The following is a 17,731-nucleotide window of genomic DNA, read 5'->3' as shown; positions in this document are numbered from 1 at the left end:
TCAGAGCTTAGGTTCAGATCACGCGAAGAACACGTTGAACCAGCCGAGTCGCCGCCAAACCATCCAGCCGCCGCCACCCTACTGCGCTAGGGTTCCGCCGCCGCCTACGGTTTTCCGATCGCCGTTAGGGTTTACGCAGTTGTTACGCCGCTACTAAACCCAGCTCGTCGATCTACGTTTTTGTTGGTTGTTGGTTCCATTCGAAAGCTACAGCAGTCGGCAGTTTCAACCGCTGCCGTCTAGGGTTCCGCCGCGTCGGAGTTTTGCTTGCACCACCGTTCGCCACCACCGGTAATCGCCGTTTGCACCGTCGCTATCCCTTGTTGATTTGCCAATGATCAAAAGATCAAGGACAAAGAAGAAGTGTGTGAACAGGAAGGTTAGATCGAGCCTCATTTTTTTATTTGACCAGGTTGAATAGTGCCTATATTAGGCTTTGAAAAAAAAAGAAAAAGGGAAAATCTGGGCTGTGAACACAAGGAGTAAGTGTGGACCAGAATTTATTACTTTCTTTTTGAGGTTTGGTACATGTTTCTTTTTTAATTTAATTTGGTATTGGCAACAATAATATATATTGGTATTATATATATATTGTTTTGGGTGGAGATCATATTTTGCAAAGTACGAGCCACGAACGTTTGAATCAAGATCCTATTATTTGAATAACCGTTGTCAGGTCAGAAGAAATTGTTTAAAGAAACAGATAATCAGTGTCAACCGCGTTTGTCAGGTTTTATCGTTTCAGTTTAAAGTTTCAGTTTCTGATTTACAGTTCGTATTTCCGCTGCCGTTTAAATAGGTTGATTATTTAACAGAGTTCAGTAGAACAGCCGTTAAGTTCAGGCCCGTGCCATTGCTGTGTCTGTCTCTGTTTTTATCCAGTTTTTCGTTTAGTCATTGTCATGGCAGAAGACGGAAATGTTTCTATACAGAAGTTTGATGGACAGAAATTTGGTTGGTGGAAGATGCAGATTGAGGCGCTACTTTGTCAGAAAGATTTAGATGTAGTGCTTGAGGATGTAAATCCAGAAAAGATGTCAGAAGCAGATTGGAAGAAGTTAGACAAGAAAGCCAGGGCTTGTATTACTTTGTCGTTGTCGGAAGATGTGGCGTTTAACATCATGAAAGAAACCACAGCACGTGGTAGGATAGAAGCACTATCTAACATGTATGAGAAGCCTTTGGCAGCGAATAAAGTCTATCTTATCCGAGAGCTAGTGACAACAAGAATGAAAGAGGGTGGGTCAGTTACAACGCATATCAATAATCTTAATTCGATCTTGTCCCGCTTTAAGTTTGATGATGAAGTTCAAGGCCTCTTGTTATTATCCTCTTTGCCCGACAGTTGGTCGCAAACAGTGACTGCAGTTTGTAGTTCGTCTACAAATATTACTTTCGACGGGATTCGAGATCTGATTCTGGGAGAAGATTCAAGACGCAGAAGTTCAGGTGAATCATCAGGCAATATGCTAGTCACAGAAGGTAGAGATAGGGGAAAACAGTGAGGCAGTGGGAGCAGGAAGAGGAGTTAGTCTAAGACTCGTAAGGATATTGAATGTTTGGGTTGTAAAGAGAAAGGACACTTCAGGAATCAGTGTCCGAATGGTAAGAAAGAGGTGAACGTTACATAAGACGACACAGATGACGGGGTCAGTAGTGATGAGGTTTTGGTTTGTAGTGTTGAGAGTAGCGTTGATGCTTGGGTGATGGATTCTGATGCATCGTTTCATGCCACTCACTGTAGTGAAACGATGAAGAATCTTAAATTTGGGGATTTTGGAAAGGTTCGACTAGCGAATGATGATATTTTAGAGGTTACGGGTATGGGAGACGTTGATTTGATAACTTCAGCCGGTACTTCTTGGACTTTGAAAGACGTGAGGGTTATTCCAAGTTTGAAGAAACGTTTGATTTCAGTTGGGCAGTTGGATGACCAGGGGCACGATGTTAAGTTCGGGAATGAGCAGTGGAAAGTAGTCAAAGGGAATCTTGTGGTTGCTCGTGGCACGAAAATGGGTTCATTGTATATGGTCGGCGTGTCATCGAAAGGAGTGGATCCAGTTTTGGTGAAAGACAAAATCCGGTTCATAGAATCTCGTGGGCAGAAGAAGGTTTGTTTTGCAAGTAACAAACCCATAGCCAAAGTGAAGATTCAGGATGAACGAGCTAGGAAGGTTAAATCAGTTGGGGGACATCGTGACAGTGGGAGCACAGGTTGTGTTTCAGTTACAGTTCCAGGTCGACAGTGGATTAAGAAAACCAGTATTCCAGCTTTAAAAGTCTCTCCAATGAATTACTTGCTGAATATGGAGAGTGTTTGTTCTCAGGTTATCTCAGGATCCGGTAGTTTGTTACAGTGGGAGCCGGTAGGGACAGAGAACGGGTCAGGGGCAGTTTCAGCCGTGACTGACGTGTTGGAGCTCCGGGGAGCTTCAACGGGCCTTCAGGTTAATTGATGAGAAGGCGGTGGCAACTAGAAGAAGTTTAATGTTCAGATTACAGAAGTACAATCAGGAGTGCAGACGAGAGTATTCAAGGCCTCCGAGTGGGAGATTGTTGGGTTTCGTAGGCCTTTTGTTGGCCCGATTTATTATTTGAAGTCCAAAGGGCAGATGGGTGTAGGGTGGCCAGACCGAAGCCCGGCCCGGTTTAGATTTCTTGCATAATAACTTACTAACCCTAGTTCAGTCTCTATATAAACAACATTATGTACTTGTAATCTTTCGTCACTCAATAAAGAATATCTAGTTGCCACCCGTGGACGTAGGTCAGTTTAGACCGAACCACGTTAAATCCTCGTGTTCGTTTATTGCTTTCGTGTGTGTGTTCGGTTTCGTGTTTGAGTTTAATCCTAACAATGGAGACTAGTAAGCCAAAACAGAGTCAATCTATTAAACCAAGTTCCAACTTACAAAAAATAACCCAGTTAAATTTAGGGAACAAAGTTGATTTGATGAAGGATTCAGTTTTTGGTAGCCTTTCATCGGTAACCAACAAAAGGGAAAGTTCGGGAACGCTTGTTGAAGCATTATGCAACTACTACAATGCTTCAAGGAAGCTTTTGGTGTTGGACTACGGGGCGTGTTTTGGCTTTTGCTCCAAAGAGGTAGCCGACATCATTGGTATGGAAGATACCGGGATCGCCTATGAAGAATATTCGCAGCAATGCTCAAATCTCAACGAAGAATTTCCTTCGTTTATATGGGAACTAAGAGCGAAGTTTGTTATCGGTCCTAAAAAAGAAACTATAACGGTTTCGGATTTAAAGGACATTTTGAGCCGTATGCCTGTTGATGATGATGAGAGCAGACAACAATTTAGAAAGCTGATGTCATACTAGCTTATAGAGCAAGTGCTCTTGTGTGGCACAACCCCCCAGAAGCCGCGCAAGAAAATGTGGCGGTTGGTTGATGATCTTGATGCATGTGAAACGGTCAACTGGGCGAAAGCGACAACGGATCACCTGCATTCCTCTATGAGAAAGACGAAAGCGTGGATAGAGGGTGGCGCTATCGGTCAACATTGTTTCACCGGTGCTGCTCCTGTTTTGGAGGTATGGTTTATAAGTTAGATTAATAGCCAAGTCAAATGCTTTTGTTACCGTGATCGATCAGGTCGAAAAATAAAATTGTACAACCTTAATAGGGATGAACAACTGTCTCCGTCTTTTTCGTCTTTTTTTACAACTTATGGTTTATAAGTTAGATTAATAGCCAAGTGAACTGACTTCCAGTACTGGTGTAAGTAATACGTACACGCTTTTATTTATTTATTTAGAGTAAATCCATTTAATTATCATTTTTCTTTTCTTTTTTTTTCCCAGATTGAAGAGTGCTTACGTTGTACTGCCTCGAGTGGCAGCCCTTCAGCGGTGGAGAGAACTCCAGCTTGCTCTGTGGATACATTTGCGGAGGAACTTATAGATTTAAGTTTATCCTCCATTGGCGGTGAGTTCCTGTCTCAGTAACTTATGTTACATTTTTTTTTGGTCATTTTGTGAATGTCATGTTAATGCAGATGTTCTTAGAATATCATCGGATGCTGCCGATCCGAAGATACATGCCCAAAATGAAGGTAATGCAATATTAACTACATGACCTAGTTATTTTACTGCATTTTGTTCAATCTAAAATTCTAAACTTACATGATCTAATTTATGACAATTAATTTATTCAATGTGTGCAGATTCATTTAGTTTAAGCATTTCCCATTAACTAATATTTCACTTCTTAATAATTAGTAACCACCAAGCAATTTGAATAGACAAAATTAGATTGCATCTTTTATTTTGTTCAATATATACAAGGCCTCAAACCATGAAACCAAACACAAAAGGAGGCAATGTTCGTTCAATTTTTGTTCGATTTCATCCTTTTATGTTCGTTAATGGTTGCTTGCTTATGTTTGTTCATTAAAGATTTTTTTATGATTTTTCTATTCTTTCATGTAAATTTTATAGATTTAAGCAAAATTATTAACTATAGAACCAAAATATATATAAATGTTATAAAAAACAGCACCACAATTTGTCTTAATTTGTGTTTGTTCGGATCAAATGTTCGGACCGAACCATTGACACTGCACATTATCGGTTAGCCAAATCAAATACAACTTTTTTTGTCTTAATTTGTGTTTGTTCGTTTGTGTTAGTGAATCGTTCATGAATAAGTTCATTTCCTTAACAAACGAACAAGAAATTTCGTTCAGTTTGCTGTTCGTGAATCGTTCGCTTGTCCAATATAGAAAGCTTAATGGACGAACATGAACAATGCCTTGTTCAGTTCGATTGCAGCCTTAATTTTTATGTATGTGAGACACTTTGATTGGTGTTAATGTAGAAATGGGCTTGCTGACGTATATTGAGAAGAAGGTTGATACAGGCCCGGATGTTGTGGTGGTTTCTAGTGATGAGAGTCAGTTGTCTAGTGATGACACCACCACTCAAGGACGCGAAAAAACGATTGATATTACAGAATCAGGTGAGTCTTTGAGTGACCATTATGATGTAGGTCAGACAAGTGTGGATGTCCCGAAAGTGGTCACTAGCTGGTATGAAAAAAACGCAAAGAGAGAGTCCCGTTTGCTTGATAGGATAGAGAGGTATCGCAAATATGAAATTCAGCAAAAGTAGACGACTCATTCAGATAATATTTAATTATTTTATATTAATACATAAGCGAACATAAATAAACAGACATAAACGAATATTCATCAGCATTAATGAACGAACGGAACATGTTTTCATATTCGTTCGTTTATTAAATAAACGAACCTAAACGAACTTCCCGCTGAACGGTTCATGAAGGGTTCACCAAACGTTCAGTTCGTTTACAGGTCTACATGCAAGAGAAGCTCAAGCAGGTTAATCGGGAGTGCCTTAACATGCAAGAGAAGCTCAAGCAGGTTAATTGGGAGCTTGAGGCAGAAAGAGAAAAATGCGCATTGTTAGATGAGTTTTCAGAGCGGATTTCAGGTCTTGTTGAAGGTTGGGTAAATTGCAAAGATGAAGTTGACGTGAAAGAAAGCTAATGCAGTTTAAATCTGTTTTAATATTATTTTTATTTTGTTGGTAGGCTTTGTGTATAATCATCAATGGCCTTGGTTTTGAGTCAAAGTGTAAGGCCTTGGTTCAGTGGTTTAACTTGCATCTTGTGTTTTACCTTGTGTCTTATTTTTTAGCTGTTTTATTTTTTTGTCCCCAAGTTTCACGTAACCTTGTGACCGCCCTATTTGCGGGGCGCCGATATAATGTATATACGTGTGAACCATCGGGTGGGAAAAAGTTAAATTGCACTAATTTTGACGTTATTTTACTAATCTTGTGAAAATAACGTTAAAAGTAGTGGAAGGTTAATCAGGCATCATGTGGTGGCGTTGATAGCTGAAAGACAAGGGTACACGCACCAATCAGCCGGTGTCCCGGTGGTTGAGTGTTGTGTGCCTTATGCGCAAGGCTTGATGCAAAACTGCTGTCGAGCCGGGGGTCTCACCGGAAGCAGCCTCTCTATTTTTACGGGGTAGAGGTAAGGCTGTCTACGTTTTACCCTCCTCAGATCATACCATAGCTTTGCTATTGGTGGGATTTACTGAGTAAGATGATGATGATTTCATGTAACCTTGTGTTTTCTTAATAAAAATTAATCCAAATACTAAAGTTTCACAAAACCTTTATTTCTAACTAAAAATTAATCCAAATAAATTAAATAAATCAAAGCTATAGTTACATCACATGTCACTTCATCAGAAATAAACGAAGTTAACAATATGTTAGATTAGGATTATTATTGGTATCATAATTAAAAGTTGAGGTTGTTAGAATATTAACTAATGGTTAATAATTTAGATTATTAAAATCTAATCTAATATAATCTATAACAAACAACAACAATCATACCCAGTAAAGAAAATAATACCGATAACAAAGTTATTAGTAGGGTCTGGGGAGGGTGGTATGTAAGAAAACCTTACCTTTATCCTGAAAAATAAAGAGGCTGCTTCTAGAGAGATCCTGACTCAAAATCCTTACCTTTAAACTGAATGAAAGAAACGCAAAGTCCAACCACTATACCTCTATGTAGCAAAGAAAAAACAAAATAATACAATAAAAATGGGCAATAGTAATAATAATAATTATAGTCATAGTAATAACTAGATAAATAAGTATAGTGATAATAGTAATAACTAATGGGGAATAAAATAATAATTTAAAAAGTATTACAATAATATATCATTTAGCGCTAAAAAACATTCGAGCAAAGTCCCTAAGACTCAATTTTAACAAATTTTTAATCTTAATTTTATGTCTTCAAGAATTTCTATCTTCAATCATGTCCTCATAGAGGTGACAGTCTAGCAAATCATGTCTAATCCTTTCATCCCAAGTCAATTTGGGTCGATCTCTACCCCTCCTCCTCTCTATAATAATCTAATCTAATTATACTAATAAGAGAAAATAATGAGAGTGATGTGACAGTATCACATTCATTCTTGGCAAATATTTCTCTCTCTATTCTTCTAATCTATTCTCATTCATCTTAGTTATCCATGGGTCATGGGTCAAAATCATATGGGTAAATGGGTTATAATTTCCTTTCTAACACTCTAATCTCTCATCTTATTCATAACCTTGTTCAACGCCATAGTGAGCCCTTGATTCCCATAACTTTTTTTGCACAGCCCCCCAAAGGCACGACATGTGGACATCCTTAACATGACACATGGGCGTAGAACGTATTGCTTTAATAAGGTCCGACTTGTGGACATAGAATGTATTGTTTTAATAGTATAGGTAGATAAACTACATAACACGTTGCTTTGATTACCACACGCTATTATATTTGTCAAATATAATGTTTTTCAAATTACAAATTTTATGATAGCTATAAGCTCTAAACTCGAATTCTACTCGTTTTATTTAAAGAATTTGTTCAATTCTTTTAATTTCATTTACCATACAAATATTTAATCATTGGAAAATTGGAAATTAAAAAATTTCACCTTTTGTGTATTGGCCAATAATAATCCCACCTTTAAAAATCACTAGTAACGGTCCCACCTTTTAACTATTTTTGTCTCACTGGTCCCCCGTTAAAAAATACTTAACGTCGTTATGTTTTTTCCCTGGTTTCAAACCGATGTTTTAGGGCTTTTGATAGGAAGAACGATACGAGTCGACCGATGTAAAACTTATATCGAAATGGTGATCCAAACGACGAAACAATGTTTCAATTCGGGTGCTTGAATTACCAATTAACAAAAATCATAACTCGAAATATAAATCAAAAACTAAAAAAGTAAAAAAACTAAAAAGTTTCGTTTTTCTCGTTCCATAAAAAAAACACTCATGAAATGTTAACTCGTTTCAATCCTTTTCTTTTTTTTAGTTTGACTCATTCTGACCCATTATATACATTTTAATACAACCCATTCAACCCATGGGTCACATTTGCCACCCCTAGTTTTTCTCGAGAATCGAGATATAAAAAAATCACTTAAAATGGGTATAAATTTAATAAATAATAAACGATCTGGGATCGACCTTGAAAAATGGCTCACGAGTCGAGCTGAGCTTGAGCTTTAAAAAAAGAATTCGAAACGAACCAAGCTCGATCTCAGTCGTACTCGGGCTTGGCTCGTTTACACCACTACTTATTAGTGCATGTCTGTACAATATTCAATTATATGTTTTGTGAAATATGTTTACGGTAATTAAACAAATGTTAGATACATGGCTCATTACACAACATATTTCTTATAACCGGTTGTTAATACATTATTGGTCTGATTGTTATGAAGCATTTGTCAACATGTCAATATACAAAACATTTATACAAATTTTTATTTTCGTTTAATTGCCCTGTTAATTTCTCTTCTTTTGAAGGTTCTACGGACTCCGGATTTCAAGACTTCCAAAGCTGCGAGTGAAATTAATCAACGTAAGTCTTTACTCTTTACAACAATCAGAATGTTCTAAAAGATACATTAACTTCTTTCAATAAGACGGTTTAGAACGCATCATATATTGTATTATGTTTCACCAAAATCTCATTGAAGTACATACATATTTCAGAGATGAAGGTTTTAATGAAACTATATGAAGAGATGACATCAGAAACAAACACTATGGAGAAATGTAAGAACACCGTTGCTGACCACAGTGTCGATGACCAGAAAAAGTCAACAGATGTCAAACCCGAGCCTCCATTAGAGAAGGAGAAAACGGTGACCAGAAAGCCTTCAGAAGAAAGGCCCGCTACAGTTGAAGAAGTGGTAGCACATGGTAGCTACATTGTTGGTGGGTCCGCTTTCGGTTGGAATTTCATCACTTATCCCAGCACTAAATTGACTGCTTATTATGGTAGAAGTAAAGAGGATTACCGTGCAGCGAATCCCATTCCAACTTACTCAGAAATGGTCGAGTAACATACAGTTGTTGATTTAGACAAAGATTACATGTTAACTGCGCAGCGCATCATTAGATGTTTTATTTGTTGCTACTTTTGAATGTACTTTTGATGAAATAGTGTTATCGTTTGTAGTTTGCGCCTTTGTTTCCTATATCTCGTGTTAGTTTCTTCTTTTACTGATTTTACACTTGATACCACTAGGCTAACAACCCTTTGATGGTTTAATCACGGTGATAGGTAGCACGTTGTTTGGTCACGAGAATTTATTAAAATACTTTCGAAAATTCACACAGGAAACATTAGTTTTAGGACTTATCAAATGTTTCTTAAAGGTTTTGATAGTGCACGTAGTGGAATTTAACAAATTTTCCACAAAGCATACTAACTATATCATTATTTCTAGACATAAAACAACAAAGTTTTATATCCGAATGAAAGGACATCACACAACGTACAATAGACGGAAAGTATCCATCCAACGAAAGAACATCACACAACGTACGATAGATGGAAAGTATCCATCCAACGAGGGACATAGCCGTCTTATTTAAAACTATAAACTTTAAAGCAAAGACTGGAATCAAGAGCCGAGCCGAGGCTAGCCTTTCATTTTAGAACTAAACCAGTGTCACCCAGTTTCTCATCATGTCATCCGTGAAGTAGTTCTGCCAATCTCCGTCCTTAGCCTTCCTGAAGTAGTGTTTGTTTTCAAATGAAAAATGTTGTTCTACTCCATCAACACCACTTTTGTTTACTTCAAGGTTGCTCAAATGCTCAAAACTACATATCTTCACAATGCTTTCTATCGCACCTTCTTTCTCTTCTGGGGCCGTAAAGGGATATCCAATGAACTCCGCAAGTCTCTTGGCGTTGCTCGTATGATCCTTTTTCAGATCTTCATATTTCAAGAGAAGAATGGTCTCGGGCCTCTCCAAGCTTGCTTGGGAGTATCCCGAGATATGATCCCAATATGGCCCAAGCGCTGAAATACCCTGACAAATGTTGTTAAATGCCTCCTCAAACGGGGCATCTTCCACTTGTGTTTTCGTTATTAGTTTGACGAAATGGTAATAAGTGTCACACCCCGACCAAGACGGAAACGTCGAGGCGCAACCGATTGTTCATCGCACACGACACTATTAAGTGACAATATTTAATCAACTCATTTAAATTCATAAAAAACACAAAGAGTCACATAACTTGTTCATACAATAACCAAATTCAAATCATAGTAAATAACATATTGTTCGTTTTGCTAATATCCTAATAGTCTTGATAACGTTTTTTTTTCTTCAAGTCCTCGAGTCAACATAAAGTCAAACCTGTAACATTGCATAAATAGAATTTGTCAACACAAAGGTTGGTGAGCAATTTCATAGTTTTTGAACAATAGATATGTAATATGAAATTCCACAACTTGTATACAAAATGATAAATAATAGCAACAATTTAGATAAATGAAATCGTTAATAAGAATACATTAAGACACCTTTCTATAAGGGGATGCCAGATATACTCGGATTTTGTGAATCAACCATCCAAAAGCGGTAAACACATTAGCACTTAAGCATATAAGCATATAACACCAAATCGACCATTTATTTAAGTAAAGTATACAATAAAGTTTGTGGTTTAAGACTCAAGTATAAATCATTTGGATTTGAATAAGTTTGCGATGTCACCCCCAAAATATAAAAGAGTGAAAACGGGGGATGAAAGTACTCACGTTCAAGTAATAAACTTGAAAGATTTGATGATTTGGAGATTAACCTGAACGATGAGTTTAACGAACGAAGCCTAAAGGAGAAGAAGTCATGTATTAGAAAAGTTGTCTTGGAAGTCTTTAAATGAAAATAAATGATAAGAAATGTAAACAATTTAAAGTTTAAGGTTTAAAATGTAAATATTTAAGAAATTATAATAATAGTCCTTTAAAAATGTAAGTTTGCTCGAAACCGGGTTAAAGTATCTAGCCCTTAATTTTACTCAACCTATGTTAAGTAATAAGGTGGGTAAAAATGCAAGAAAGCAGGTCCCTTTATAATATAGATACTAAAATGGGTTTTAACGAGTGTTCGGGTGGTCGGTTCGGGTTTTGGTGACTTGACCAAACCCAAAGTCAACTTTCCCAAAATAATAAATGTATGAGATAACTCAATAAATCTTAAAGAGACTTAACCAAGTATGTAGTTCTATTGTTTTAAAACTAACAACGTCCGTTAAGCGAGTGTTCGGTTTTGTCGGTCCAAACTTTGTTATAGGATCAAGTTGAATTCAACATTCTGAGTACTTTGTGAAAATAATTAAAATCAGTTTATAAAGTATTTTTAAAGAAATATATAAGCTTTAATGGTTAAAAACACACTTGTGTGTCTTAAGCGAGTAGACTTGGTTTGGTTCGGTTTGGTTCGGTTTTTATCTTGGAATAAGGCCAAGAATGGTTACCGCATGTCCAAACATCATAGAACTTGTAAAATAATTTATAAATAATAATACCAAAGTCTTACATACAAAAAGTCAACAACAAAGTCTTTAAACAAAAGTTCGGTTTCCGGTTCGGATCTTGTTTCGGGATAAGACCGAGGTTAGATTCTACAAACCCATAACCATGGAACTAATTAAAATGGTTTTTAGAAACTCAAATCTTACATAAAACATGTTTATACAACTATTTAAACAAACTAGTAAACAAGAGTTCGGCTTCCGGTTTGGAGCTATTTAGGGAATAACCGAGGCTAGTCTCTACAAACCCATAACCATGGAACTCAAAATGTAAAATAGAACTAAGATGCGCAGAAGTTAAACAAGTGTAACAAGTTTGATGGTTAGATGCGGAAAATATATATAATCAAGGACTACTACGAGTCCTTCATGTAGCTTTGTCTTATGGCCCGGACACTTAACCGACCAAGACCGGAGAAATGCCCACCGAAGATACAAAGGGTGCTATTATATATATGTTGTATAACAATCTTCAAGTATAAATAAGTGTTAACAAGCTGATTATAATGTAAGACTATGGTCAGTTTGACTTTGGAAAGTCAAACTGCCAAAAAAATATGAAGAACACCTTTGAATGCTTGAGAATTGGAAGAGAAAGAGATGAATGAGCAGGGATTAATAAAGGGGATAGGGGTGTATATATAGGGTGGGTTGAAATGGTCAAGCACGGGGTTAAATATCAAGGTTTGCATGCAAAAGGGGGGTCAAGACAAGTCACAAAACAACAAAAAAAAAGGATGGGGCTGCTAGTCTGCTGCTGGTCTGCACGTCGGTTCGCGTCCGGAAGTTCGTTTTTGATGTATCTTGAGCGTTTTAAGTCCGTTTTCGAATCCGTAAAAGGGTTTTTTCAATTTAGACAAGCGGGAATGTTTTAGTAACATAAAATCCAATATTTTATATATTTGAAATGTTCGGGATATAAATCGGGTCGGTTTACAACATAAAAACAAATACAAAATAAATACAATTTGACCCGAAATCGAGGGATGTCACAATAAGAAACCATGAAATCTTTTGCATGGGACATGTGTGCACATCACACACACACACATATATATTTATATTATTTACATGGGACAAATATATTTATATTACTAAGATAGAGCCCGTACGGTACACTGGTTGTTAAAAAGTAAAATTAAAAAGTTAAATTTAATAATATACATATTAACATATCTTATGAATTCATAAGATATAAATAATATACTAAAATATATATATTAACAAAAATAAATTGTATTTGCATTTAAAAGTAATAAAATGGAAGGTTGTGAATTTATACCAATTAAGAAAAAGAGAAAACTAACATCAATTAATCCTAGTTGAGTTGGTAAACCATAAAAATTTTAAAAGTAAGGCATTGAGGTCAATTCCCACCAACAACATATTTTTCATTTTATCATTCATGAAGGAAAATTGTAAAAATGGAAACTTGTACACTTGGAGCCTATGTGGAGGGTCTAATTGAATGACAAGTGGAAAATTGTGTTGTTTTAATAGATAGGTAGATTTTCTAATTAATATAAACACTATTTGAGGTTTTGTGATCTATGATGTAAGGTCTTTACAACGAACCAAACCATGGCCAAATCAGAGCTAAGATTGACAAATCGAGGCTCAAAGATGGGACTTGAACTTGTGCAAACTAAATGTGGGAACTTGTCCCATATCAGAAAAAGAGATGAAAATTTGAGTGGTTTATATGTATGGGAGGGCTCCTCTAGTGTAAAGATAAAGCTGCACTCAAGTGGGTTCGCAAAGGTACGCACCCTTACTCGTGCTCGAGCCGCATCTTTGTTTTTAAAGGCTGGTTCAGGTGTGGTTTTGAAGTTTGTGTGGTTTTGAAGTTTGAACAGTTCTGAAACCGTAAAGTTTCTTGTCAAAATTATTAACACAATAGGACTGGTTGCTATGGGGCGCTGAAGGGGGAGGAAGGGGGCGCGGTGGGCGCCGTACACCGTCGCGGGGCGCGGAGGGGAGAGGCGCGATTGGGACGGCCATCACGGAAGAGGTGAGGGTGGGCCCTCCTGGTATTAAATCGTGGAATTAACATAAAAATTGATTGAAATTGGAAGTGGGTTTGGCTTTAAGTTTGTTGTAACCTGTAAGAAGCTCTTTGAATATGTGGGATTTCTTCAAATCTCTTGAAGACGAACTGGTGTGGATCATGCACATGAAGAAGAAGTTGGGAGTTTTTGTTTACTGAATATGGAGACAAATGGTAGGGATGGGTGGATTTAAGTTGAGTTGGGTCAGGTCGGGTTGAACGGGTGTTAGAGTTAGGAATTATTTTATGAAAAAAAAAGAAAGAAAAAAGGTTGGGCTTCGAAGCCCCCTCACCATAGAGGGGCATTATCCCTTGAGGCTTCGATGCCCCCAGTGCTCATGTGCAGCTGACGTGGCACTGTGGAGGGGCTTCGAAGCCCCAGTCTAGGGATGGCAATGGGTCGGGTTTGGGTCGGGTTTAGGTATTCCCAAACCCATACGCGGTTATAAAAGTCCATCCCAAACCCGTCGGGTTTTAATCGGGTAATTACCCGTCGGGTTTCGGGTTTTTCCATCGGGTTTCGGGTTTCCTATCGGGTTTTGACAAAATACTCGTCGGGTATATCGAGCTAAAAACACGTCGGGTTTCTACCAGGGTTTTGACAAAATATAACTAATCGATTACAAAGAAGGTTACCACAAAGGTAAAATATCTCAAGGAATATAGTATATATATAATATAATAAGCTATTGTAACATCTAGGAAAAACCCATATTTATTTTGGACTAAATATGTCAACTTTGAAAGTTGAAGGATTTAAAAATAATTACAAAGACAAGTAATGGGAAAAATAAGATAAGAAAAATAAAGCATCTTATCTTAAGGAAATAAAAAAAAATTCATCCCACATGGAAAGATGGAAGAAAATGGAAGCATTCCATATGGGTATAAATAAGGAAGAAAAGTTTCATCCCACATGGAAACAAGAAAAGAAATGGAAGCTCTTTATAAGGAAGCAAGTTTCCATATAAATGTTTTAATGTGGCTAACCACTCTCCATAGTCCTAGCGGATGGTGCGAAGCGCCCGACGCGCACAGACTCAGACTCAGACTCAGACTCGGGCGATGGGTGTAATGTGGCGTTTTGATGGCGCACTTTGCAATTCGCACGCTCGCATCGCCGCGAGTCGCATAAGGGCCTCATATGTATTTTTGGACAAGGACTGGAAATGAAAATATGAAAATTTCGTTCTTCGCGATACGCGAAGGATCAAGCCTCAACATCTTCGCGATACGCGAAAGACAAAAGACTTGGACCGACTTTGGAGCATCTTCGCGATACGCGAAGTTGCGGATCAAGGCATATTCGCGATACGCGAAGTGGCATTTCTGCATGCGTGACACGTGGAGACACGTGGCAACACCTGGTGACACGTGGCGACACGTGGCAACCCTACTGATGACTCAGCAAAGCTAGCGCACCTTCGCGTTACACGAAGCAGCTTCGCGATACGCGAAGATGCACGATTTCAGCTATAAATAGAAGGATGTTCGGCAAATTCCAACTCACACCAACCACTTCACTTTTTGCATCGTTTTGCGTGCCGACCTCGAAAAGCGTGCCAACCTTGAAAGGCGTGCCGACCTCCAATAGAGTGCCAAGCTCCGAAGCTCTGATAGTGTAAGCTCTGTTACGTAATACAGAGTAGAAGTGCCGCTCGATCAGTCATAGGCATATAACTCCAAATAACCGTGTGAGGTAGGGGTTCTGTTTAATATTATTATATTATTATAATAGCTTAGACTATAGTTGGGGGTATAGCCCGAACCTTGATTACTGATAAGTATAATATAACTTTTCATAAGCAAGGGTTATAGATAAATTATTGTTTCTTCACGATTAAGAAACGTAATCATTTTCATGCAAAGGTTATAGTTAAATAGTATTTCATAATGATTAAGAAAGATACTACTTATTCACACAGGTTATAGTTAAAGTAATGTTTCTTCTTGAAGAAGAAACCTGGTATAAATGCTTCTTCCTGAAGAAACCTGATAAACAAACAAAAGGACTAAAGGTCCACATGTTTTATACAAACAAATAAATTATCAAGGTTACAGCTATACAAAATAGACTACGGGGTCTGAAGCTAGATCGTAGATCTAGATATTTATACAAATGTTATACTCGTACTATAGGTCTGAGATAACATCCAATCAATCAATCTGAAAGCTGAAAACAGAAACAGGAATCAGTAACAGAGACTGATTTACAGACATGGGTCAGTAACCGAAACAGATCAATAGACAAAAATCAGTGTCAGAAACTGATTTACAATCATATAAGGTGAATACGCCCTAAACTTTTACAACTCTTTTAGAGTCTGAACTGTTTACATAGGATTTACGAATCCTTAAAACTTTGTGTTGCAATAATAAGAAACGGGCATACTCAAATTAAGAGTATACATGTGTCTGGATCCATATATACATGGTGACTCGGAGTTCCCCGAGGCCATGCATATCATCAAACATGCCTCTGGTAGTCTACAGGACTGATCAGAGAAATGATATTATGTATATGATTAATTGTACATGTACTTAGGGTAATTGTAACCCAATTGAGTTGGGTGCCTAATGAGTATTGTCACAAAGGTATTGTGATTGTTTACACACTGGTATTATTGAGTCAGCGTCATTCACCGGCTGTGTGCTGACGTATTTTTCCCCACATTTCAGGGAAACTGTAAAAGAATAGAACTGACAGGCAGGACTGATAGAAGATTGGAGATATAGTCATTAGAGGTGATCTGATGGCTCAGATATTTATTCAGAATGTTATTAAAAAGGCAGATATTTGGAATATTAAAACGGGTGTTCAATTCCCGATATTTCAATATAATAATATTTTATCTGAAAAGACTTTCACTGATATTTTACAATATCCAAACGGGTATTCTAACCCGATATTTTATAAATGTATAATATATTTTAAAGACTTCCGCTAATAACCCGCAACTCTGATATATTTTTAAAACAGATACCAACTAACGGGCGTCGCACCCAGGCTCTAAGTCGGGGTGTGACAGCTATATCGGGTACATCGGGTATATAATCGGGTAATGGGTCTATGTTATCGGGTAATCGGGTGGGTCGGGTAATCGGGTTTATTAGAAATCCCAAACCGGTCCCAAACTCGCGAAAAATTTCAAAATCAATCCCAAACCCGTCCCAAACCCTAACGGGTTGGGTATTACCCGTCCCATTTATGTCGGGTTTCAGGTTTTCCCATCGGGTTCGGGTTTCATTGCCATCCCTAACCCCCACCGTAGCATACAGCCTAAAAACATTAAAGAATTTAGTTGCTAGTTTGAAACTAAAACTATAACATCAATAAACACAATAATAAGCATTGAAGATGATTGAAGATTTTTGTTAACTTAGCAAGTTTGAAACCGTTTCTAGTCAAGATATTACACACAATAAAAGGCATTGAAGACGTATAATGCCATTTAATTTTCATTTGATGGATGAGTCGTGAATGCTCTAAAATCGCACCTAAGGTTTTCAAATCAAAATCAATAAGCATTGTATTACAAGTCTAACCTAAACGTGGCTCAACCTGTGTTGTATGTGTTTATTGTTTTTAAAGTTCGGTTTTGCAATTTCGACTTTAAAATTCCGGGTAAAAAATATGGTTGGCTAAAAATAATGAATTCATGCCTATATTTATTTGTTCAATTCCTAATTTATTTGTGTATTATACATTCAAGCTAATATATCAGGTTCTTAAATTACTATAATCCAAAATAAAAATAGAAATTTTATAAGTTTAGTTTTGTCAGTTTGAATTACTTAAATTACATTTTCTTTCAAAAGCAACCCAAATGTCCCAATAAAGACTTAACAGGTTAGCGATTATTGCTATTGAGAATGATGTTTTATAGACCATGGATTACAAAGAGTTAATCGAGAGCTTTGCTTCTAACAATGCTAGAAGTCACGATTCGTTTAAGTAATGTAGTTAGATTATTTTGCTAAAAAAACTTTTGTTTTGTTTTATTATTATTATTATTTTCACATTTGTCAAAATTATATAAGAGTTTTAAAGTTTGTATTTTAGACCTTTTTTTTTCATGTCACATGCTTATTTATTTTTTTTTCTCAAAGACGGCCCTAAAAGGTAACCAATGAAACCGACACTCCACGGAGGAGACGTCCCGAGGCGAGCACCCTTACATGTTTAACAAATTTAAACGAAGTATGTGACTTACTAGTTAACTTATATATATGTAAAACAAGGCAATACGTATTGTTTACATGTGTAATTCAAATG

General features: G+C 37.1%; 1 protein-coding gene across 1 annotated transcript in view; it reads left to right on the top strand.

Annotated features, from left to right (window-relative positions):
• LOC143629058 (uncharacterized) overlaps positions 1-9,037 on the top strand; it is a 134,132-nt gene extending 125,095 nt beyond the window's left edge. The window contains exon 3 of the mRNA XM_077098436.1: positions 8,570-9,037. Within this exon, the coding sequence (XP_076954551.1) occupies positions 8,572-8,922 (351 nt within the window). The 5' untranslated portion in view covers positions 8,570-8,571 and the 3' untranslated portion in view covers positions 8,923-9,037. The remainder of the gene's footprint in view (positions 1-8,569) is intronic.
• Positions 9,038-17,731: the final 8,694 nt, after the last annotated feature.

Source organism: Bidens hawaiensis, unplaced genomic scaffold, assembly GCF_021521415.1.
Source record: "Bidens hawaiensis isolate Kalapana, Puna unplaced genomic scaffold, B.hawaiensis_p1.1 tig00005142_1, whole genome shotgun sequence".
NCBI lineage: Eukaryota > Viridiplantae > Streptophyta > Magnoliopsida > Asterales > Asteraceae > Bidens > Bidens hawaiensis.
The sequence above is the reverse complement of the archived record's forward strand: the minus strand, read 5'-3'. Positions and strand labels throughout refer to the sequence as shown.